At 31.6% G+C, this 26,743-nt stretch overlaps 1 protein-coding gene across 2 annotated transcripts; it reads left to right on the forward strand.

Annotated features, from left to right (window-relative positions):
* On the forward strand, nt 1–26,538 carry LOC140448130 (facilitated trehalose transporter Tret1-2 homolog). Of its 2 annotated transcripts, none has more exons than XM_072541214.1 (2): nt 1–387; nt 25,204–26,538. In XM_072541214.1, the coding sequence occupies exons 1-2, from the start codon at nt 312–314 to the stop codon at nt 26,514–26,516; spliced, it is 1,389 nt and encodes a 462-aa protein (XP_072397315.1). In that variant the 5' UTR covers nt 1–311; the 3' UTR covers nt 26,517–26,538. The 2 variants fall into 2 exon arrangements, with proteins under 2 accessions (XP_072397315.1, XP_072397314.1); XM_072541213.1 differs by lacking the exon at nt 1–387 and adding an exon at nt 11,013–11,211.
* The last annotated feature ends 205 nt before the right edge of the window (nt 26,539–26,743 follow it).

Below are 26,743 nucleotides of genomic sequence, written 5' to 3' on the forward strand. Positions count from 1 at the left end.
ATGGTGCAACTGATTAAGTCTGTAAAAATATTAATAAACGAAGAATAAAGTAATGTCGTTTACATAATGTTTAAGGTCTTGATATGAATAAAGGCCAACACAGTTCCCATAATTTATAATATTGCAGTTTGTTATGCTACGGGTTGTTTCCTTATTTCTAGTTCTGAAGGACAGATCTTATCACGAGAAAATTAAGTCAATAAGTAATTTTTGTTAAGTCATAGCAATAAAGATTTAAAACAGCACAAATATAAAATCGCGACATTTTTTAATATTATTTAGAATAGAAAAATTAGACAGGTATCAAAACCATGACGATCTCTATAATAAGGGTTGAAAAAGGTCTAGAAGGAAAAGATTGGCCACAAATTGTGGCTATATTAATAGGTAAGTTTTTGAAATTTAATCTTGTTTAACTTACATTTTATTTGACTCTACAATAATAGAAAAATTTAAATAAAAATACTATATTTGATTAAAAACAACGAACTAATAGTTATGACATAATTCTGAATACTAATTTGTTCTATTTTAAGCAAAACAGTAACAATATTTCATTAATTTAAATTTTAAATTATCAAAAAGTGATTGATGATAATATGTGTAGCTCAATGGAAGGGTCAGTTCAGTCTAACAAGAATTATTATAATAGTTTTTTAACTATTTAACAACTGATATCGAGAACGTTGATAGTCATTTGTTATGAATCTTATACACCTAGAATATCGGCTACCGTTTATAGAATATAAGAGTTTATAGGGTATATAGGCAAGTAACGATTTTCTGAAGACATTTTTTAATACAGGTATTTAACAACGGCCTTGGATAAATTTGGTGATTGATAAACAAAATATGGAAAAGGTTAAACAATATAACAATGTAAGATCGCTATTTGATTTTAAATACTAAAGATAAAACCGGTAAATTATATGGAAAGGGCAACAATTTTACTCAAAAAGTATAAAAAATCCTTTAAAATTATGGTTTGTAAAGTCATTTTTTTAACTTTTACACTCTAACTCTAACTCTAAATGGACTTCGATTACAAATAGTCAACTATTTGACACTTCTTGGTATCATTGATAAAAAGCTTATCTTGGAGACAGCATATTCAGGACCTTAAAGGAAACTGAATAGAATAGAATCGAATAGAATTTATTTAGTCAATATACAAAAATAGTTTTGTTTTTGACAAGTCAAAGGAAAAAGAATGACAATTTTTACATACATAAATATAACATTTTTGCGAATTTAAACATTACAAACAGATATTTAATATTAATAATTTAAGAAACAACAGACACACTAAATAAAAATATAAAAACATAAAATATCATCATGATAGGCAAATACCCTGACCAAACTAGTACTATCGTGTAAAAGCTGTACTTGGGTACTCCGTTTTTGAATAGCAACAATGTTTCAAAATATGTGATTTTTTCTTTAATGATATTGTTGATTTATAGTGCTTCTTAAACTTTTTATACTCACTATATTATTCTTTTGTAACATCAGCAATTATCCTGACTGTGGAAAGATTTTCACGTATTACTACTAGTTCATCATCAAACCAAGAAATTGGAGCTTTACTATGCATGATTTTTTTAGGAAAATTGATTTCAGTTAACTTTACATACATTTCGGTAATAAATTGAGCTAATTCTGTTTGCTGTTTTGAGAGAAACAACTGAAGCCCAATCAACATTATTTAACGACTGTTTTAATATCAAGATGCCATTAGATACGTTATATGTCTTCTGTGTGTATTAGCACTATAACTTTTTTCAGATTTTATTTTTAAATAGAGAAATTGAGCAAGATGATCAAAAATACATGGATCCACAATTTCATTCCACAAATCCACAAAAATGCAAGAGGGAATTAATAAACTTGAAACAAACATCTCTCTCAGTTTAACATCAATCTAAACTCCAACTAGACATCCCATTTCAAGCGAAAAGTATCATGATTTCATACAAACTCTTGGATCCAAATTCATAGTAGCAGGAGACTGAAATGCCAAAGAGCATTAATAAATACCATTCAAAAGAATAACTTAAAATATTTATCAACGGGAAAACCAACATACTGGCCTATGGACCCCAACAAAATCTTAGATTTGGTACATTTTGCCGTAACACACATAATATGGGAAACACTACCACCCAAACTGACAACTAAAGAAACAAACTGAAATATATTCCAAAATTCTGTAGAAAAGAAAAATATAATTTTCCATACATATAAGAGAAGTAGTAGCAGCAAAAAGAGGAGGTAGTCGAATACCGCACAAACGCGAAATTCTCTAAACGTACCCTAACAGGATATTATAAACTAAATAGAGCACTACATGAAGAAAAAAACGACTCCTTCCAGTTTTATGTTTTGACCCTCACACATGAAGACTACAAACAAATTTAAATGGCCGACAATAACAAATTCACTCTTAAAAAAAAGAGATTTGACCTAGGCCTACTTTCCAATTCAATGGAAATTTGCTTAAGTTACTATGATTCTGAAACCTGATAAACGAAATTATACCACAACGTCAATTTAGACGTTAACACTTCAAAAATGAGACAGAATAGTAAATATAATTAAAACAACTCTCGAAGAGTAAAAGTTTTGCGCTTGGAGTGTTTCTCGATCTATAACAGGCATTTGATAGAGTATAGCATAAAGATCCAAACCAATGCAGCGATAGTTCGTGGAGAATTAAAATGAACCACGAGCTGGATGAACTAATGCAGAGCGCAGATATTGTCAGATTTGTAAAGTCACAAAGACTAAACTGGCTTGGTCACCTAGAAAGAATGCCAGATAATCGAGCTGTAAAAGTAGTCCAGAGATGGAAGCCCCAAGGAAACAGAACAAGAGGAAGGCCCCGTAAAAGATGGATAGACGACGTAGAGAGGGATCTTAAAACCATGAACATCAGGCAGTGTCGAAGGAAAGTATCCGACAGGGAAGAATGGAAGAACATTGTTAAGCATTGTTAAGACTCACAAAGGGTTGTAGCGCCATTAGAAGAAGAAGAAGAAGAGAAGCATAAAGATCTCCTCTACAAACTGAGATTAAACAGATTAACTATACTTTATTTTAAAATCTTATCTTACTGACCGTTACTTCTAAGTCAAAATTGAAGACAGCTACTCAAATTACCAAGTAGACAGCTACTATCATATAATCTGGCGGACCTCAGAGTAGCGTTCTTAGCTAGATTCTTTCTAATACGTTCAAATGATACCTTATTAGCTACTCTTGCCGATCATATGGATATCTTGGCAGTGGAAATTCACCCTAATGTAGCATTACAAAAAGTACAAAATTATTTAGACCAACTACAAAACTGGCTTAAGCGATGGACGATCAATGTTAATGCCAGCAAATCAGTACATTTACTTTTGCAACAAGAAAATGTGCACGTTTCTATTATTAATAACCCGATTCTCATAAAATCAGTTGTCAAATACTTGGAATTGCATCTGAATGAAAAACTCACATAAAAAACGCACATTAAAACTAAACGAAAGCAATTAGATCTTCAACTAAAAAATATGCTCTTGCCAGCTAACAAAAGGTCCTAGTTATCTCTTGAAAATAAACTGCTTATGTACAAAGCTATACTCATACCAATTTCGACATACGGAATAGAACTATGGGGCTGCACTAAACCTTCAAAAATAAAAATACTCTAAACATTCCAATCCAAAATACTCCGTATGATAAGTAAAAGCTCCATGGTGATATGTATTCAACCACTTACCGAAAGAAGACTAAGGAGAGTATGGCCAGAAGACCTACCGCAATAATACTTAGAGAACTATCACTGGACGATACCAAACTCACAATAATTAACTTACAGACTATTTACTTATTACTCTGTACTCTGTATATATAGTAGATTGTAAACATGCAGTGTATCGATAAAAAAAATTATTGTTTAAAAAGTTTATGCTAAAAATTGTAAAATACGTTTATAAATATAATTCGCGGAGGATATTAGCCGTGGTTTACAGACAAGTGGTGGAATGCAAATTGTATAATCCGCTTATCGGTTAATTCATCAATCTGTCTGTTTTATATGTTGTAGAAAGCGCAATAGGCAGATATCTGAATTTTAGTTATAGCGGGATTTTGTATGCATGAGGAATAAGGGTAATGGTTCTGTAATTGATGCATACAGTTAGTGATCTTTTTTATTTATAGGGATAAAGGTTCATTCGCAACACTTACCAGACCATTCTTCTGTGATCCATGTTTTGTTGCATATATCCAGTATTAAATCTACGTCAATCTCGTCCATTGCTTTCAGAGTTCTCGCTGATATGCTACCGATCACTGGGTTTTATTTTGTTTCTTAATTGGTTGAGAGCCTTCTCTACATCTAAATGTAAAACAATTGGTTCCGCGTCTCTGATTGCATGTCTCTTGTTTTTTGAGACTAATACATCAATAACTCAAGCAGTATTTTTCCAGGTCTCTGCAATGCTCTCTATGTCGGTTTTTACTTCTCCATTATTGTCTTGAATTGCCAAATATTTAACTTTTTTTAAATAGTTCATGACTTTCAAGGCGGTTTGCATATTGCTCCAGTTTTTGACACATATTTATATGATTGTTTTTATCTCTGGTGCAAATACCTTTTATTCTCCTGCCCAGTACTGCTATTTCTTGAGTGTTGCTTTCCGTTTTTCCTGCGAATTCTACGGCCACTTTATATAAAAGGCAATGCCATTGAAACAGTTAAGAACTTCCAGCCCCGCTAGAGCAGCATAAGTTTTTTATTTATTTATTTTCGTAACCCACTTCTTTGCGACTAAGCCCAAGTTTTGTTATTTGTTCCACACAAATATTATCCACATTAGTTGCCTCAGCTATTAAGTGAATAGGACGATTTAGCTGTTTAACTTGGAAAAATACCTCCAGACGATTCCTTTCAATTTAAAGGCTCTATTTTTACACGAATAACTTTAATCTGAGTAACGTTGTTGATCAATTTGTTGATGCCACTTTTAATTTAGTATATTTATGTCTAAGAATATTAGTTATATCTCTTTCGGGTTTTTGAATTTCATTTATTTATAATATACTTAGAAATAAATTGCAAGTAATTATTGTTTACTTGATCTTTAATTGAACCTAACGTCATGATAAGCACTCAGCTGATACCCGTATGCATGGATAAAAGTTATGTAGTTTATATTTAAAATTTTGTTAGTCGAAATAATTTTATAAAACTCTACAATTAACAAACTTTAGTACAAATTATTGTAGAAAAATGCACTAAGATTGTAATACTTTGAGATAACAATTAAAAAATCAGTAAATGATCCACTGCTGATCATCTGCTAATGATAAATTTGAAGTATTGATGATACAAAATCAGATAATACTCTGTGGCGCACCCAGGGATTTTGGGGGTTAACACCCCCCCCCCAGCGCAAAATATATAAAGAATAGTAGGGAAATGTAACTTATCTTTCACATACAATGCAAAAAATCCAAAACTCTAATTTAATTTAATTTAATTTAATTACCACTTTAAATATGTAGAATAAAATAATGATTGTATAAATACACAATAATTAATACACAATAATTAATATTTTTTAGTATATTTAGATAAAGATACCTAATATGAGGCTCATGATAAGAATAGATATAACGAGTCTGTTGCGAGTAGCATGCGCCTACAGGACTGTATCTGTGGCGGCCTTATGAACTACCACGGGTTGTGTTTTTCTGCATGTGTTACATGGCACAACACGGAAGATGTTGCCTAGTGGACCAAGATGCTAATCCCGAGCCTAAGGGACTGGGTAGATTGTCTGTTGTAGGGCGTATCTTCATATGTTCAGAAATAGGTATGAACCCTGTGACTATAAGAGAGATGATCGTGAAGATGACTGGAAATAAGGAGAGATGGAATAGTGTTCAGAATTACATCCGAGCAGTCATTAAAAAGAAAGATGAAGAAGAAAATCATCAACAGTGTTCTGCGCACAAGTAGGAGAGGCTGGTTTTAGTTGGTAGGCAGGATAACAGATATCTGAATCTTCTATCCCTAAAACTAAACCCCCCTGAAAAATTCTAGGTGTGCCACTGCAATACTGCCGAATTTATTAACTATACTCTAACAAGAAACTAAGGAGAGTGACTAGTAAATGTAACTAATGCCGTTTACTAATACGACAATTAAAATAATATTGGTTCGCAACATTTTGATAACTCTCCATACATTTTAATGGGCAATAAATGCGATCCTTTACAACAGTGAGCCAGCTGTAACAATAAATGTATTCAGGATGCGTTTTAGCAAACACAATCTATCCGAATTCTTAATTATTTACCCTCTATCAGTGGCGTTTCATAAAAGCATCTTAAAAGTATTGTTATCTACGTCGAAATTTGAATTTATTTGAGACGTTTAAAATTAAAGTAGGTAGACAACAACGTTTTTTAAACAAAATTGTTCAGATAATTAATTGCTAAATAACAAATATAACGATTGTTAGTGAAAACAATTTTATTTATAACTATTTATATTCTGGTTTTTTAAGCTAACACTCGACCAATAGGGATCTTTGGAGTGAATAACACCAAGCAGCAAACCCCTATCTCTTGTCGTAGTGCTCATTCACAGGTATATACGATACACCAGCGTATTTTAATACAGTAGACTCCCTCTATAACGAGAACTGAAATGACAGACTAATTACCTCGTTATAAGCCGATCTCGTTATATCAGACAATAATAATACTGTGCATACATATCAATCTGTAGTTTTCTAAACCATTAATTTCCTATAGTGAAGCCATTCGGAGCAATATAAGATGCTAATAAATATTGTTTGAATGGCGTTTTTGAAAAAAAGTTATTTACTTTTATTGTCAATGAAATATATTAAAACATAAAAGAGTTGTTTACTTTTATTATCAATGATATACTTTATAACAAAAAATCTGTACTTATATTTTTTTCCAACTACATAATGTATAAAGCGTATTTTCAAGGATAACATAAACTATTGCTTCTGCAATTTTAAGAACTCTGTTATTTTTAACTGCTTTAAATGGTCCAGTATTATTCTATCATATTGTTTCTAAAGATGTGAAACAGTTGTATTTATTCAATGTAAAGAAGTTTATTGCGGGCTGCAGTTAAGTTTATTGAGGGGCTGTTTGAAAAGGTATTTATTTATGGCCACGACAGGACCAAAAACATAAAAAACACGTTTTTGGATCTTATTTTCTCTCGTTATAACCAAATTTGCCTCACTATAGACGGTTATAGTTCAATAGAAATTTCACGGGACATCTAATGTATCTCGTTATAAGCGAAACCTCGTAATAACCGTGTTCGTTATAGAGGGAGTATACTGTATAAGTAATAGACTATTTAGACTTTATACTGTTTTATCTGACTCATTTATAGTGACAATTCAGACATTATATTATACATTTTAAAGTAGACTACTTTAAAATGATATTGCCAATATTTCTGAGTTGCGTTTTTGGGACGACTTTATTGTAAGATAGTTCAATTGACTACATGAAATCAACTTTAACTTGGGAATATCCGTCAGAAAAAAAATTATAGTATGTAATTCATCTTTAAAAGACAACCTTATGCCATGATGACAATAAAATTCTCCTGTTAGTGATTCCATAGTAAATCATGAGCAAAAAACCAGAAAAACATACCTCATAATACTCTCCCGACATGATTAAGTATTTGGTCTTACATTTAGTTTATTCTCAATAAACACCAAATTCTAATTTTATATGTTCGTTATTTCAAAAACATAAATGATGTATCCTCGATATGTTACTGACTTACTAATACTGGTATTTTCCTTTTATTAACTTTCTCTTTTAATATGGCAAACCAGATCCTACTGCATTCTGCCAAGGAATTTGAGTGACACAGTTGGTCTCATTTAGCAGAGTTAGAACCGCTTCTTCGATTTTTCTAATATTTTATCGACCTAATAGAACAGAATCTCTTCTACTTCTTGGAGATCTTTCGATCTGTTTAATTCTGAAGCTGCCTCTGGTTAATTTCCTGGGAGGTAGATTGCCAACTATCCCTCCATCTTTTAGGTGGTCTTCCGGGAGGTCTTGAACTGGGCGGGTTGTTTCCTAGGGCAAATTTTGGGAGTCTCTTCCCATTCATTCGTCTTACATGATTGTACCACATCCTCTTACGCTGCCTTCCCCATCTTACAATATCTTGAATTTTGCACTGCTCTCTGACGTTTGTATTTCTTACCCTGTCTCTTCTTGTTTTGCCCACTATTGTTCTTAGGGTTTTCATTTCGGCAACCCTTAGTATCGTTTCGTTTTGTTGGTATCTTAGCGCACTTCTATGCCATATGTCATGATTGGTCGTATGCAAGTCTTGTAGATTCTAATTTTACTATCTGTGCGCATATACGGATTTGACCAGACTATCTCACGCAGACACCCCGACAATGCGGATGCTTTTTTGATCCGACTCCTTAGGTCCTTTACTGGTTCGTGTGTGCTTGATATATCTATGCCCAGATATGTGAATTGTATTACCTGTTCTATGGGGTTATTCTCTACCATTAACTTACATCTTACGATTCTTGTGATGGAGTGTTTAGGTTTTCGTTTACCAATTCGTTTTTCCGTTGTCATAGAGCATGTCGTCGTCTGACAGTTCCGTCCGGTATACGAGGCTGTATCTTCAGTTCTGTGAGCCAGTATGCTAATAGAACAGAATAACTTATAATAATAAAGAGTTTATTAACAAATAAATATAAAATAAAGAACAATACCACACATAAAAGGATTATCAGAGAAACCTAAAAGGATAGGAAATAAATTTAACATTTCAATAACATTCAAAACAACAAACATATTGAAATCTATTTTGTCTAAAACTAAACCTAACAGTAAACAAGATAGGATAAAGAATTGCATTTATAAAATACCTTGTGAATGCGATCAGTTTTATTTAGGTGAAACATCAAGGCCATTACATGTTAGAATAACTGAACATCATTCTTATATTAAAAATAGAGAATTTGATAAGATAAATCAACGAAGCGGCTCTAATTATGTTAAGTGAAACTAATTGTGTCGCAAATTCCTCGGCAGAATGCGGTAGGATCTGGTTATCCATATTAAAACATATAAACATAGTACATACCAGTAAATAAACATAACGTAGTCAGAAACATATAAAATCAAAAAATATAAAGTATTCTACTTTAAAATGTATAATATGTATGTATTGTCAATGTATATAAGTCAGATAAAATTAAATTAGAAGAATTTTTCACCAAATAACAAAAAACAAAATTTGTTTATTTTATTAATGTTTGTATTTTTAGCACGATTTCCAAAGTGGAACTTAAAACATCAATAAACTTACTTTAACCTTCAATTATAACTTGTTCCCATTAAAATAGTAATTACTTTAAAATTCAAAAGTAATTACAAAAAAATAACTTCAGAACAATATTAAATGTGTGTGGATTTAAGAAATTAATCCAAGTAAAAGCTTTAATCGTACTAAGTAGCGTACCTATATTCCCATAATACTAAGACTTGGGTTATGACGAAATTTACAAAACGACAAAGGCACGAAAAGAGACATCACGATGTAGTTAATTTCTAGTAAAATAATTCAATTCTAAAAAAATAATAATGAAGTAAAGACGCCACTGGAATTGTGGTATTTCTCAACAGTTGACAGTTTTAAAATAAGTTCTTATCAATGAATCTTCCTCTCCAAAAAATTGTTAGAGTATCCTCTCCTTCTTCTTCTTCTACGTTTAATTCTGAAGCTGCCTTTGGTTAATTTCCTGGGAGGTAGATTGCCAACTATCCCTCCATCTTTTAGGTGGTCTTCCGGGAGGTCTTGAACCGGCGGGTTGTTTCCTAGGGCAATTTTTGGGAGTCTATTCTCATCCATTCGTCTTACATGAGTGTACCAGTGTTTTGATTTCGGCAACCCTTAGCATCTGTTTCGTTTTGTTGGTATCTTCGCGCACTTCTATACCATATGTCATGATCGGTCGTATGCAAGTCTAATTTTACTATCTGTGCGCATATACGGATTTGACCAGACTATCTCCCGCAGACATCCCGACAATGCGGATGCTTTGTTGATCTGATCCTTAGGTCCTTTACTGGGTCGTGTGTGCTTAATATATCTATGCCCAGATATCTGAATTGCATCACCTGTTCTATGGGGTTGTTCTCAACCGCTAACTTACATCTGAGCGGATCTTTTGCTATTGTCATACATTTAGTTTTGTTTGTAGAAATGGTCGTATTTAGTTGGCTGCTTATTTGAAAGAACTAAGAACTGAAAGAGCTGTCTCTGAAGATCATCTTCTGATTCGGCAATAATTGGTGCATCATCTGCGTAACACACCATACCAATTCTTTTGTTGCCCATTCTGTATCCGAGATTGGGAGATGTTACTTTGTTTATAATTTTGCCATGAGTAGGTTAAACAAGAAGTTAGAGTCTCCTGTGGCTAATGCCATTAATTTGTAAATTATATATTTAGGGATTCTACAGTATTCACTGCCTTCCCTCGCTCAATCGTTTCCATCTCTCTCTGTTGTTCCATTCTCCATCTGTTTTGTCTGTCTGTTTCTATTGATGTTCTTTGCTGTTCTAATTTGTAAATTACATTAAGTAAATTGATGTCTTAAATGATTCGTCACAACCAGCATTAATTTTTTATCTACTAATTTTCAAAAAGATAATACATTAATTACTATTTAAATGGGAATAAGCCACAATTAATTTCCGAAGTGGAAATTAAAACGTCAATACACGTATTTTAACCTTTAATTGTGGCTTATTCCCATTTAAATAGTAATTAATTTAAAATGCTACAAGAAAATAGCTTCAAAACAATATTAAGATAATACATAAAATTACAGTTACACTATAATTTATTTAAGTGCGCTACTGTTTCCGATAATATAAACAACAAAATGCTAATATTATGGTATATCAATACACGAATATTTTAAACACTAGCTAATAGTTTAATAGATAGTATGGCGTGCAAAAGTGAATGAAAAATCTGAATATGACCAAATATATAGATAAAACAAAATGTGTTTTCGAAATAGAACCGTTAACGGGTGTGAAGGTGAAGGAAAACGTTGCAAATACAGAAAAATCTGCATTACAAATTATAGCGATATTATCAGGTAAGCAGTAATTCGACATTCTCCACGTTGTTTATTGAAACAAAAAATAGGACAATCTTTGGAGTAGGTACGGTATAAACGTATGGTTTTCTGATAGATTAATTTTAAATTACATTATTTTATACGGAATATTTGATCTCATATATATATATATATATATATATATATATATATATATATATATATATATATATATATATATATATATATATATATAAGCAACATTACGATAAAATTACATACATTAACTTACAGAGGTAGAACTATTCACAAAAAAAGACATGACAAACATTTGTTTTATACACTTTCACAATTAGAGTGACAATTTTTAAAATAAGTTAATATACAGATAAAACAATAAAAAGTGTATAGTGGACTAGATGAGTTTCTTTAAATTTCTGTATATAAAAAATAAGGTATATGTCTGCTACCTTATTTTTTATGTATAGAAATTTAAAGAAACTCATCTAGTCTTTAAGATTGCTCTACTTGATGGTGAAAAAGTTCTTTACTCATGAATGAATGACCAGGTAGGACATTTTTTAAATACTAACTATTTCAGTAGCTGCAATGTCATCAGAGTTTATTATATATACTAAACATGAGTAAAGGAACCAGTTTTTGTTTTGGGAATAACATCTCTGTGTTGTTTTAAAAACATCTACAAAGCACTAACATTGTCTTCTTTCAAAGGTATTATGATAGGCTACTAAACGCTTTACAAATAATATTTTTTTGACATGTCCACTTTTGGCAACATGATAACCTTCTGGATGTCACTTGAAAAACATATTACATTATTTGATTTCCCTTTTAATTTTTTTTTCATAATACTAAAAATCAAAAGCTTCCCATATGATGCCGACTTAATTGGACACATTGTATACATATATATATATATATATATATATATATATATATATATATATATATATATATATATATATTATAAAGAAAAGAAATTTCATCTTTGCAGATAAGTTAAATAGTACACTCTTAAATATTGGGGAAATCTGCAAGAAAGACTCTAATGAGTATCAATTGTTTCGCCGAACGTTTTCGCCAAAGAGAATTAATTTGGCTTCTTCAGGGCTGAAAGAGAATCAATTATAATTAGCTACCATATATTATCTATTAAAAACATTATTGATCTTACCGTAACTTAGAATTGTAGAGTTAGAATATTAAAAAACTTTGCTAGTAACATAGTGGTGTTTTTTGTTACTATATGCAAAAAAGTTTTTTGTTTAAGGTTTAAAATGTATGGTAGCTTTGAACTTAAAACGCAAAGGTTTACCCAAGGTTAATCGAAAACCCCAATGTAACTACATTTAAAAGGAGGTAATTCTTTGAATTGTCGGCAATAACTAAATTTTTGATTGTTAGAAAGTTTAAAAGTGAGGTTCTGTTTTAGCCAGAACGCATGCGCTGACAAATTCAAGTAGTTCTTATGAATCTTTATGTTGTTAAGGTTCATTGGTAAAAAACGAATAAAATTAAATCACAGTATAGGGAAATATTATTTTGATTTTCTTTTTTAATTATATTCTATTGTTCATGTATTATTATATCTTATTGAGATGTATCTAAGAAAAGCAAGGGAATGTTATCTTTTTTAGTTAATGAAAATTAATTATAAAGGTAGGTTAGTTGTTAATGGATATATCAGTCAAGTTAGCTATCTGTGATGTTGTATTGTTCTTGGTATCTGATTTAAGTAAGAAGTGGTATATATCGCTTAGATTCTTAATGTCACTCTTAACATTAATGGAAAAATCGATAAGGAAAATATAAGACATTTTAATGAACTCTTTTTTAGATTTATTATTCTCATGGTGGAGAATTGTAGTGTTAGTATAGTCCATGAGATGACCAGTGGAATGGACATGTTTGGCTAATGCGTAACGGTCAGGGTGAAGTCGAGAATCACTTTTGTGTAGTGTAATACGTGATTTCAATAATTGAGATGTTTGGCCGATGTAGGAATTGTTGCAAGAGGGGCATGGAATGTTGTAGACAATGTTACTAAGCCTATCTATGGGAGTCTTATCTTTTATCTTAGAATAAAGATTATTAATTGTTAGGGCTGATCTACAAGCCACATTAAGTTTAATGTTGTTATTATTATTACCAAAGCTATTTTCAACACTTTTCAGAATCCGTGTTAACCCCGGAGTGATATCTCTGAAAAATGGTAATGGAAAATATTTGTTGATAGGAGTATCCGAGACTGTTAGTCGCGAAGGAAGGTGAAATATCTTCATTATGGGTAGTATACTATCAAGATACATTCTCAAGATTACAAAATAATTCTTTCATTTTTATAAAGGTAGACCTGGCAATTTCAATACGTCTTTTTATCTCGTGATTTTGGTCACCTGTTTCATTGATGATGGGTCCCTTACTTACTTACTTACTTACTAGCCAACGCCCACCCTTGGCATGTTAGCCATTTGGTGGCGCGCTGACCAGTATAGACGAGCCGTTTCTCGTAGACGATCTTCATCCTCCTCAGGTGAGTCTGTTTTTAGGGCTGGGCACTCTGGAAGGTGAGCAGCATCCATCTGGGGCTGATCACATAATGGAGAGTTGTCATTTTCGCGGACGCCGATGCGATGTAAATGGGAGGCCAGGTAGTCATGCCCCGTAGTTGTTCTGAACACGGCTACACTAATGGGTCTCGGCAAGTTGCGAGGGATTGGTGACTCTATTAGGTGGGCCCAAGATTTTCCAGCACCGGCTTGTATTTGCTGCTTTTTATCTTCGCTTTGATTCCTCTTCTAATGGTGGACTTTGCTGATGTGTACGATTGGAAGCTAGGGGGCTGTGGAAGAGTAGTGCCTTCTTTTGCAAGTTCATCCGCCGCTTCATTTCCTTCAACACCGACATGACTAGGGATCCATTGTAGAGTAATCAGCCACCCTTTTTCCCTTTTTCCCCAAAAAGGAACTTTTTGGGGAAGGAGCCGCTGCATGGGGGTTCCCAATTATTTGTATTCGGTTACTTTTTCGAGTTGGGTACCCTTTATTGAGATACTATAATGTATTGGATTCTTACTGAAGGTCATATATTTGGTTTTTTTGACGTTCATCCTCATGCCGTAGTCATTATATATCTCATTCATACTTTCAACTAGATGCTGTAGTATCGTCAGCATATCGAATGTTATTGCTAACTTCTCCATTGACTATTATCTCTTCGTTTGCATGTGAGAGAGCTTCTTGGCATATTTGTTCGCTGTAGATATTAAACAAAAGCGGTGACAATATACAACCTTGTCGTACTCCTTTACGTATTTGTATTTTGTCCGATGTTTGGTCTTCTATTTTTATCTTAACTCGCTGATTCCAGTACAGATTTAATATTATTTGTATATCTCTGGTATCGATGTTCTTACCCTCCAGGATTACTTTGAGTTTGTTGTGGCGTACTTTGTCAAAGGCCTTTTTAAAGTTTATAAAACAGGCGTGTACCTCTTGGTTAACATCTAGACATCTCTCTGTTAGGACGTTTAAGGCAAAGAGAGCTTCTCTTGTACCTAATCCTTTTCTGAATCTCATCTGTGTATCGTTAATATCCATATCTAATTTTTGATAGATTCGGTCGTTGTCTTCTGAGAAATCTAATTTTGTTAGCTTATATTGCAAAATAGAATATATATATATATATATATATATATATATATATATATATATATATATATACATAGGCAACCATAAATACGTATTTTTGACTATTTGGTCGTCATCAGTACGGTACAGCAAAGTTAAGAAAGAAGCATGTTAACTTAAGAAAGGATTACTACAGGTGAAATGCGACCAATTTGTGGCATTACAGTTAGATGACCCTGATGATTTTCAGGGCATTTAAAGGCATACTCAGTTTTCTACAAAAAGTAATGATGTAAGAATATAAATAAAAAATCAAACAGGGTTCATACTTACAAAACAATTTGTAGGTTTTTTTGATTGTATGAAAAACTATATAATTACTTAACATCAAAAATACAATAAACCAAACGAAAAAAAAAAAGAACAAAGCCTGAATAATACTGTTCATTTTTTTTTAATTTTTATTTTGACCGATGATGGCTTCATAAGGCTGTGTATTTTATGGTCTTTCATGGATGAAAAGACACTAAAGGGCATTCACGAAAAAAAGATATTAAAAAATTATTGTGTTCGATGGAGAATGTAACAATTTGGACTACTAGTTTAAAAAGGAATAAGGGCTATGATCCTTATTTGTCCTATATGATGGTTTTTATTTGTTCTGTATGATGAGAGAGTGATATGTCTGGCTCAAGTTATCCATGTCAGTTTTTTTATTAAGGGAAGTTGGATATTTTAAAATTGGCACATCTCAAGGGGAGATCGCTTACAATAATGTTGTTGTTTACAAAGTATTTTGACATTGGTGAAATAGATACTGTGTTTAGTTAAGATCGCACGTTGTGCAAGGGTACAAGAGGACTTAGAGGGTTTAAGGATAACTTAACATTACATTAAAGATAACTCAAAAATAAAAAGTTATTCACACTATTAAACTGCGAACAAACTTGGTTCCTCAGTTGCTTCTTTTGGTTTAAGCTTACAAATTGCAATATTATTTAAATTAGTTATATAAATTATAGTTATACAAATAAATCGAGTAATCCGCACTTATAATTTTGACCACACACATGTATAATAATTTCTTTATATAGGTAGTGTATTAAAAGCAGACTTGACAAATACGACACATGTTTATAAACAGCATTTTTATTTATGCAAAGGTAGGCATAAATATTTAATATTATTTCAACTAATATATTACGCCAATTCCATCAATAAATATACCAAGCATAATACACTAAGTCAAAGATTTCATTGATGAGACACCACTCATCAAATCTCTATAAATGTTTCTGTCACAGCTGATAATATATAAACTGGCTATATATAGGGTGTTTCAAAAAGGTATGTCATAAATTAAATCACGCATTCCGGGGACAAAAATAAATTACTTGAATCCAATTTACCTTAGTACAAAAGTGTATACAAAAAAAGTTACAGCCCTTTGAAGTTACAAAAAAAAATTGTTTTTTTACATTATCTTCTAAACTACTTGACATTTTGTAATAAAAATGGACACGTTACTTTCTTGTTCTGAAAACATTTTTCTTGTTCAAATCAAATAAATTTTGTGGCATCATCGCTCTATTCCATGCATCGCTTCATTGACCTTTGAGTCACAGTACACTGATCGAATGCTTTTTTCTTCAGGTGGATTGGCATCTTCGATTTGAATTTAACTGCATTTATACCAAAAGATGTCCAAGATACTTTCATTCTTCTTTTGATTTCTGGAAGTAAGAAACCAGATTTATGTGTTAATTGTCCCAGGTATACATACTCGTCTACTGTCTCAAGTGCAGTGTTGTTTATTATTACATCTTGGACATCCACTAGATCGTTGTACATGGTTTTTGTTTATGTCAAGTTCATTTTTAGGCCCACTTCACTGCTAGCTGCATTTAGGTCACTTATAAGTTCTTGTTGTTCTCCAGGATTATTAGTAATCAAAACGATTCATCTGCAAATCTTAGATGGCTGAGGTATCCCCATCAATGGATATTCCTTTGTTCTGCCAGTTCATTTTGCTGAATATATTTTCTAGAGTTGCAGTGAAGAGCTTTGGTGATATTACGTCTCCTTGTCGGACGCCTCTGGTAATGAGAAATTCAGGAGTGTTTTCATAAATTTTTACCTTAGCTTTTGCTTGTCTGTATGTATTTGCTAAAATTTCTATGTACGGTTTGTCAGTGCCTTGGTTGGTAAAAGCTTCTATTACTCCCTTGGGATATATAGAATCGAAAGGCTTCTTGATATCTATGAAGGTTAATGCTAGCGGTATTTCAAATTCTTTAGCTCTATTCATTAGTTTTCGAAGTGTATGAAAATTATCTTCTTCTTCTTCATGTGCCTTGTCCGTTCCGAACGTTGGCAATCAACATGGCTATTCTGACTTTGTTTACGGCAGATCTGAATAGTTCAGCAGATGACAATCCGAACCATTGCCGCAAGTTTTGGAGCCACGAATGTCTTCTCCTCCCTGGACCCCTTCTGCTGTTTATTTTCCCTTGAACGATCAGTTGTAGTACTCTATATTTATTATGTCTCATAACGTGACCCAAGTATTCCAACTTTCTTTTCTTTATACTTATTTCTACCTCTCTCTCTTTACCTATCCGGCGTAGTACCTCTTCGTTGGTCACGTGCTCAGTCCAGGATATACGTAATATACGTCGGTAAGCCCACATTTCGAAGTCCTTTACTTTTTTCATCAATGTTGCGGTCATTGTCCACGCCTCCATTCCATATAACAAAACCGGGAATACATAACATTTCAGAAGTCGAATTTTGAGAGGTAGGGTGAGGCTTTTAGAGGTGAAAATTTGCTTCATGCTAGTGAACGATGCTCTTGCCTTTTCTACTCTTATACGTATTTCCTTCGCTTGATCCCAATTTGAGTTAACTGTTGTTCCCAAGTAGATGTACAAATCCACGTGTTCAATTCTTTCATTGTCTAATATCAGTTGCTGTGGTGGTTGTTGGGTTTTGCTTACTAACATCCATTTGATTTTGTGATGAAAATTATCTATGGTACTGAATTCATTTCTGAAGCCAGCTTGTTCTCTCGACTGTGGAGCATCTAATACATTTGTTAATCTGTTAATGATCTTTGTGAATATCTTGTATATGATTGGTAGTAGACTTATACAAGGTAGGTAGGTAGTTGTAGGTCGGTAGTTTTTGATATCCTCTTTGCTACCTTTCTTATGAATGAGAATTATGTTTGCTGTACTCCAGTGGTCTGGTATGTATCTCGATATTAGGCAGTTCGTAAATATGCCTGCTAAGATTTTCCAGGTTTTATTGCCGTATTGAAGCAGTTCCACTGATATACCATCTATTCCAGCTGCTTTGCCGTTTTTCATTTTTGCAATTGTCAATTCTACTTCTTCTGGAAAGACTTCTGGTACATCTTCTTGGTTACTGATTACTTCTTCAAGTGTGTCAGGGGCTTTATATAGTTCGCTGTAGAATTTAGTTACGAGTTGTATTATTTTATTTCTGTATGTAGTTCTGGCGTTTTCGTTTGTTAGAGCAACGATTTGCTTCTTCCCGATGATTAATGCTTTTTTTTGTTTTCTTATAGGTTTTCCCGTTTTCGATTGCATTGTCTGCCAGTCTTTCATTGTATTTTCTTATGTCTTCCTTAATACTTTTCCTTATTGTCTTATAAAGTTCTGTGTATTGTATTCTCTGTATTTTCTTTTATTTCTCCTCTTTGTTTTAGCACTATTTTAGTTTTATGTTTACTATGTTCATTTTGTTGTTGCGGGCCTACGATTTCGTTTGCTCTGTCAGGGATGATTTCCAGTAATTGAGAGCTGTCAATTTGGTAATGTATTCTTTCATCAATTGTCCTTTGGTAGTAACCTGAGTTTTCTGTTATATTGTTAATATTTATACCGATTACTCTTGGTTTTAAGATTAATTTTATTCTTATTAGTTTTAGATCTAAATCAATTGTTGCTATGATTAGTCTATGGTCGCTGCCTGTTTGAAATTTATTTATTACACTGACATCTTTTATTGTAGCCATCTTGTTAGTTATAATGAAGTCAATTTCGTTCGTAGTGATTCTATTTGGTTCTACCAAAGTCCATTTTGTGTTCGATTTTTTCTTAAAGAATGTATTTGCAATTGGCATATTTTGTTACTGTGCAAACTGAACCAGTCTTTCTTCCCTCTCATTTCTATTACCGACTCCATACTTTCCCACGACTTGCTTGTCGTGTTGCTTGTCGTTTCTTTTTCAACTTTGGCATTAAAGTCATAATATTCAAAAATTGTTTCACTTTCTACCATTAAAATTCTCGAAATCCTCGAATCCGTGGTGACTTTCCACGTAGGAATAAAATAGACACCTGCAGTTCATGATTCTTTCGGTCACCAATAGAAATATATTTAAATATTATTAAAATTTCAAATTTCTGAAAGAATAAAAAGAAAATTTTAAGACAAAAATCAAATTACCGACCGAGAAAATCGCATAATATTATGTTTTTAAAAGATAAACCAGGCATTGAGGGATACATGAGGGATATTTAGTTTTTTTCCGAATTAGTGAATCATAATTGTGATTTGAAGACCTGGAGACGACATTACAGTTTTTCTGATACGACTGTGCTAATAAGCGAGTTTCCAAAAAGTAAATTTTTGTAAAAAGTTGTGTTTTGTTTTTGTGGAAAAAGGTCCAACTGTGGTAGCAGGCAAAAGAAGTTGAAGAAAAAGATGACATACTGTAAGTAAAAAATTATACTATAGATATAACTATAGATGTATAGTTTATATTTGACTAGTGTCTGAAGAGAATGAGTTGTTACTGGAGTTAGACGTTTGAGTGAGGAGTTGGGCAACCATTAAGGCAGAGGAGAGAGCAGGTGTATTTGGAGAATCTGGGAAGTACGAGCGAGGTGGACAGGTCACAATCGATGGAGAATAAGGTGGAGTCAGCCGTTTTAAAGACAAAAGGTTAGTCTTATAATTTATTTAACAGAGACTATCAACCACGGCCATCCATTTAGATTAGGTGTTTGTTTTTAATTGTTTGTTTTTCTTAATTGAAAATTAAAGTAAATATAAATTTTTTGTGTCACCAGTAAGAGAAAAAAGTAAATGAAAGAATATTTAATTTAGTTATAAAAAGTTTAATCAATTTTTTATTGATAATTCTGGGTGTATGATTTGATGGATGCTTGATTTTTCATTATTCTGATTAGGTATGGTGTATGGTATACTTTTTATTTGATATTCTAAAATTATAATACTTGATTTAGTTTAAAAATATATAACACTTGCTTTATAATTTCATAGTTTTTTTTTTGTAAATTTATTTTCCTATTGTCTAGTCTTTCCTTAATGGCAACTATAAAAGATACTTTGAAGCCACGTTTTTTGTTAAATAGTAAAAGAGCCCTAAGATATCGTATTAAAATATATTTGTTTTATATTATCGTGTTTAATAATAATCGTGCGGTAATTAATGTACGATCAATTATTATTGATCTAACTATGTTAAATATTGTTTTATAGTATCAGCAATCGGTCTATAGGAAACAAAACTCTATTTGTTTTATGTCTCAACATTTCGTCACGAGTTTGTGACTTCTTTAGAATTGTAAGTGTATTAGAATAATTATTGGATGTAAACGAGTAGATTTTCTTGGGCTTAGGTTCATTAAAAAATTGTCATGATACTAAGACATTTTTATTTACTTTTTTCTATGTTTCGGCATTAAATCCATGCCTTTTTCAAGAAATAATATTGAATAAAAAAAAAATTTCCACAGACATTAATTATAAGGTTATAAAGAGGAACTTTTGACTTACCAAGCATGTAAAAGTTCGTTCCTAACAAGTATACATTAAACGACGCAATTAAAATAATAGGACAGACTATTATAGATAGAATAAAAGCATAGGACAGACCCGCTGAGTCACTACATGTAAAATGTATTTTAAAATTTAATATGTTGTTTATTGATGTTGGTTTATCATTTAAACAATCAGTTATTTTAACATCATAGGCCTTCTGAGATTATCTTTTTGTGTGTGTTTAGATTAAATAAAACTTTTTGACATCTTTTTTATCATTTATTGCATTATTATTCTTTTTGATTTGTATGGACTCTAGGAGCTCCCTCTTCTTCCTGTTATGTTCACTTTTTAGGATCTTGGTTTTGTCAAAATCAAATTTATGTTTCTTTTCTTTCTTTTTTTTTTGTCATATTTGTGAGAATGTTTTCTTGAATTAAGTAGCTGACTGGTTTGTCCAATATATACTCCATCACAATTCGAGCAGGGAATTTCATACACAACATACGATTTTTTTAATAGAGGGGTTTTTGTTTTTAGTTTTGTAAAATTATTTTTCAAAAGATTGTGCCCTTTATGAGCAAACTTTATTGCTCATAAATGCTTTAAAAAAAATCGCAAATTTTTCTCGTATTTCCGATACCAAATATCACTTTTATTTATTACAATTATAACTCTTTTATTATTAATTTACGACAAAAAGTGATTTTAAGTAAAAAACTCTGCATTGTCTAAAACCTAAAATGCAACCACCAGATATCAAATTTTATTATTATCAAATATATATTATACGAGGTATGTCAAAAATATGAATTTCGCTCAAGAGTAGAGTATCTTTATATTTCACAATATCGTAAATGTGTGAAAAGTTGTTAGGAATTAAAAATTATGTTTTATTATGTAATATCATCCTTCTAATTAAAAAAAAATAATTGCAAATTTTTCTCAAATTACCGATATCATAATTTTTATTTATTACAAATATGATAACTCTTTCGTTCCAACAGAAAAAGGTTTTTAACTCTATTAGATTTTTAATGTATATTGTTTGGTAAAAATTTGTTTATTTTTTATCGGAAAAAATTTGCGAAAAATATGCAATTTTTTTATAAGAAGGATGTAATTGCATATTAAAACAAAGTTTCTAATCCCAAAGAGTTTTTCATAATAACACTTTTCCATATTATGAAATATAAGGGTATTTGAGCGAAATGCATAATTTTTGACATCCCTAGTACAATATTGCCAAACTTGATATCTGCTGATTGTATCTTAATAATAATAACTTTTCCTCATAAAATTAATAATAAAAAAGTTTTCCATATGACGTCGAATTTATTGGACACACTGTATATATCGATAATAGAGTTCATGAGATAGCAACAAAAATGTAGTGATATCATAAATGGAATATTCGGATTTTTTTACCAAATGTATTCCAATCTAAATCAATCTAAATCTAGAATCCAAAATGTCTAAAATCTTTTTATTTTTTAATTTCTTTTTAATGGTACAAATTGTCCAGCTTGTTAAGTTATTACTATAAATTTAAGGAAGTAGAAAACGCTTCATTCGATTTAAATTAATGTCAAATCGCTATTGGTACAACTGTACAGGGTGTCTCAAGTTGGTGTGTTTGGCAGGGTACCTACACCGAAAATCATCAATAGCTTCCAACATTAGCGAGATACAGATTATTGAAAAATGTCGAAAACAACAGGGTTATAGGTATATATCTTCTTTATTAGAAAAATTTTAAAAACCTTTATTAAAACTTTTGATAGTTATATTATGGAAGGATTCAGTGACGTACAAGAATTTTTTTAGGGGGTCTCACTACAGAAATATGATACCAACTTATGTTTTTTTTTATATGGGGCACCCTATATATTTTGACATTTTTCGTTACATTTTTAATTCTCTTTCATCTAATATGACATACTGTATATCTTTTTTCAGTTGTTTCGAGCTACTCTGCAAACAAAATTTTTATAGATCATTTTAGACACCATGGTAAAGGCACAAAACGCATTCCAACAGTTTATATTATGGATATGGTAATCCTCCACAGTTTTATTTAGTCGAAATTTGCTTAAAAAAATATGAATAACAAATTTACCAACAACTACAAACTACCTAACAACCAGAACTCCTTTTACAAAAATATTAATTTATAAACCTAAAAACAACAACAAAAACAAAACAACGTAACAACTAGAATAAGTTTTATTCCTCCCGTTTTTTTTGTATTAATAATTGACTGCTGATTAAATTGACTGATTGAATTGCTTGATGAATGATGAATGATGAATGCTTTGTAGTAAGTCTTCGTTGGCGTTAAAGTTAGTTTTATAAAGATTGTCTTTTAAAAATCTCCAAATAAAAAAATAAGGAAGATTTAGTTCTGGTGAACGAGGGGGCCATCTAACAGGATTATAATTGCCAATCCACCGATTACGAAATTTTTTATTTAAATAATTTTCAACGAATTTAGCATTATGGACAGGTGCTCCATCTTGTTGAAACCAAAATGTGTTTCTTTCAGCCAAATATTAATCACCAAGAATGTCATTTAAATTTGTTTCTAAGATAAACTAACTTATTGTGCTTGACAAAACAACTAACGTTAAAACCGAATTTTTCTTGCCGCCTGATCCCCAGAACTAAGTGGGAATTTAAGTCATTCCAATATAGTACATTGTGTCTGTTAAATATTCCTGCGCTTTAAATACAAGCTTTATCGCTAAATATTATCTTATAATAAAAATTTGGATTTTCATTACATTTTCCTATACCATTTTGAAAATCGTATCCTTTTTAATTAATCATTTAGGTTTATTTTTGTGTGACAGAGGTATGACACGGTCTAAATTTATGTTTCCTTAAAATTGTCCCAGCACTTGTCTTTGGAATACATATTTCCTTCTCAATTTGGCGTAAGAAAATTTTATGGTATGCTTATATATAACCTAATGTATTTACAACTCTCGCTTCATTATTTTTTTATACTGACACCGTGGTTTTATGAAACACCATACTGTAATAAATTTGAATTAAGCTTTTTAAAAATTCTCTTGTCTGGTTGCGTTCTCTTTGGATATCATTGAAAATATAATTCATATGCGGCAATAACATTATTTTGACATTCAAGTTATGCCAAATGCATATCGCATTTTTCATAATTTTCAAAAATTATGTTTTTGTTGACAATACTTCACGTCGTAACAATAATTAGGATAGGATATGAAAGCTTACATTGCCAAAGCCTGCTCGATGACATGAGTATTCTTACAAGATGTTACAGTATATGTCATTTTAGATAAAAACAATTAATATTTACTATCATTTGATAATAAATTTAATTATTGTATAGGTAAACTAAACAAAATATTTAAAAATAAATTTTATACTCCAGTCGCCAAAGACCATTTGGGACCATAAAAAAGATGCAAAAAAGTTTACCACTTTTACATCCGGACTTTCCCAAAAAGCCCCCTCGTAGGGAGGTAAAAACGCAAAAAATCGATTTACCAAGAATCTGTACGCCGTAAAAAAAATTTTTCAAATAAAAAATGTAGCTGATATTAGTATACTCATAATAAAATGTTATAGTATGCTACCGAGTGTTTTATTTTTAAGTGCCTTTAACATGAGGTCAATTCTAAACATTTTATTTGCATAGTACCTCCAATGACTGAAAGTAGATATATAATACATATGTTAATTAGGTGAAAGAGAATTAAAAATGTAAACGAAAAATGTTAAAATATATAGGGTGTCCCATAAAAAAAAGCATAAGTTGGTATGATATTTCTGTAGTGAGACCTTCTAAAAAAAAATTTTGTGCGCCACTGAACCCTTCTATAATACATTTATCAAAAGTTCCAATAAAGTTTTTTCTGTCGTTTTCGACATTTTTCAATAATCGCTTTGTATCTCGCTAATGTTAGGAGCCATTGATGATTTGATTGGACAATCGTTACTTTAATGAAAAAAAAGTCACCATCTCAACTATTTTTTTTATATCTCATGTAGTTTTCGGTATACCCTGCAAAACATACAAATTTGGGACACCCTGTACAGTATTCCTCACATAAGGGTTAAAAATACTATATTATATGTTATTTTTATGATTATTTACCTTGTTAGAGGTTATTATTACCATTTATTGGTACATTTTTACTAACAATGACGAAAAGAGTACAAAATTAATGGTTACATGGGTAAATTGTTAATGTAATAGTGGAATATAAATGTTCGATCATTGTAGAACATCTATCTATAAGCTTTATTAGCATGTGTTTACAGCATACTGTAATTACTACGACACTGACTTCATTTTCTCTCGTTAGAGGTCGCTAGGAGTATTTCTTGGTGTATTATTTCACTAATAACTGCGTCGGCGTCGGTTTAATTCAATCCTCTCACAAAGTCTTCGAAGACTCGAGTTGAACCGAAGCGCAACCGTCTATATTTATTATTTTTTAAATATTTTAGTTGTAGGTTTTTTAATTGTAATGTGTGTACTGTTACAACACATTTGTCTAAATAAATATGGTTTTTTTAGGATCGTTCGTTGCATTTACCAGTGGACTGCTCTACGCTTGGCCTTCTCCTTTTTTACTTAAGATTACCCAAGATAAGGTAAATTACAATATATCTGAAAATGAAGCCTCCTACTTTACTATCACACACGCAGCAGGAATGTTCGTTTTACCCATCTTTTTGGTGTCAATTTCACAAATTATTGGCAGAAAAACTATTCTTAACTTATCAACTGTGCCTTATATTATAAGTTTTCTTTTAAAAGCTTTTTGTACAAATATATGGTTACTCTATTTGGCGAGGTTTCTTGCTGGAGCTGGAGATGCGATAGTGTTTGCAGCGCTTCCTGTATACATAGGAGAAATTTCGACACCTAAAATACGAGGCATATGGGGAAACTCTTTTATAATTGCTGTATTTTTAGGACAATGTGGAATGAATATTATTGGGAGCTATTGCAATGTACAACTGACATCTTATATAGGCCTAGCAGTACCAGTTCTATTTTTAATAATTTTTAGTTTTATGCCAGAATCTCCATATTATCTAATAATGCGAAACAGACTTGAAGACGCAAAATCTAGTTTAAGGTGGTTAAGATGTAAGGAAGACGTAGAATCTGAATTTACGGCTATGAAATTATCTGTTGAAAAACAATCGCAAGAATGTGGTTCCTGGAAAGATCTAGTATGCATCAAAGTCAACAGAAAAGCATTAACTGCTGGCGTATTTCTGAGAATATCACAACTGCTCACGGGTGTTTACGTTTTTGCTGCATATACTCAATTTATTTTTGCTAAAGCAGGAGGTAATATTAGTCCTCAAATGTCAGCTATAATTTATACCGGAGTCACTGTTATTATGTATTCATGCGCAGCATATTTATCTAATAAAATGGGACGAAGAAAGGCGTATATGATATCAATATTTCTGGCAGGAATTGTAGTTTTATCCGAAGCTACATATTTTTACTTAGACACGGTACACACAGAAATTAACTTGGAATCCTGGAAATGGTTTCCACTAGTGGGTATGCTTCTATTTGTAGTAGTTTCCTCGTTTGGAGTGGGAATTATACCAACATTAATGTTGGGTGAACTGTTTGCAACCAGTATTAAATCTAAAGGTATTAGTGTTCTTACTTGTACGTTTGCAGGCAGTATAATTGTAACAAATAATATTTTCTATTACTTAAATTCTGCTACTGGTCTATATGGACCATTTTACCTGTTTGGTTTTTGTAATATTGTATTTACTTTTATTGCATACTACGTTGTACCTGAAACTAAAGGAAAGACTTTAGACGAAATTCAACAGATTTTAAATGATATGTAAAATAAAGATTATTTTTATAATAGTACTCGTTTTATTTTACCATAATTAGAATGATGTTTTTTCCACGATGCCTATATGTTGGCAATCAGCATGGCTATCGTATCTTTACGTGCAGCTATATGAAATAGTTGGGTTGTAGACATATTGATTGGATTTTGAAGCCAAGCTATTATATTTCTTTTTGTTTCTTTCTTTCCAAATACCTTGTCCCGAAGAATGAGTTGCAA

The sequence above is a fragment of the Diabrotica undecimpunctata genome, chromosome 8 (assembly GCF_040954645.1).
Source record: "Diabrotica undecimpunctata isolate CICGRU chromosome 8, icDiaUnde3, whole genome shotgun sequence".
Taxonomy (NCBI): Eukaryota; Metazoa; Arthropoda; class Insecta; order Coleoptera; family Chrysomelidae; genus Diabrotica; species Diabrotica undecimpunctata.

What these genes read in the sequence shown, in the direction of transcription:
- LOC140448130 (XM_072541213.1), top strand. Translation starts at nt 11,073, where the DNA reads ATGAAAAATCTGAATATGACCAAATATATAGATAAAACAAAATGTGTT. An exon ending in AATTATAGCGATATTATCAG is followed by an intron (nt 11,212 to 25,203) that starts GTAAGCAGTAAT and finishes TGGTTTTTTTAG; the next exon opens with GATCGTTCGTTGCATTTACC.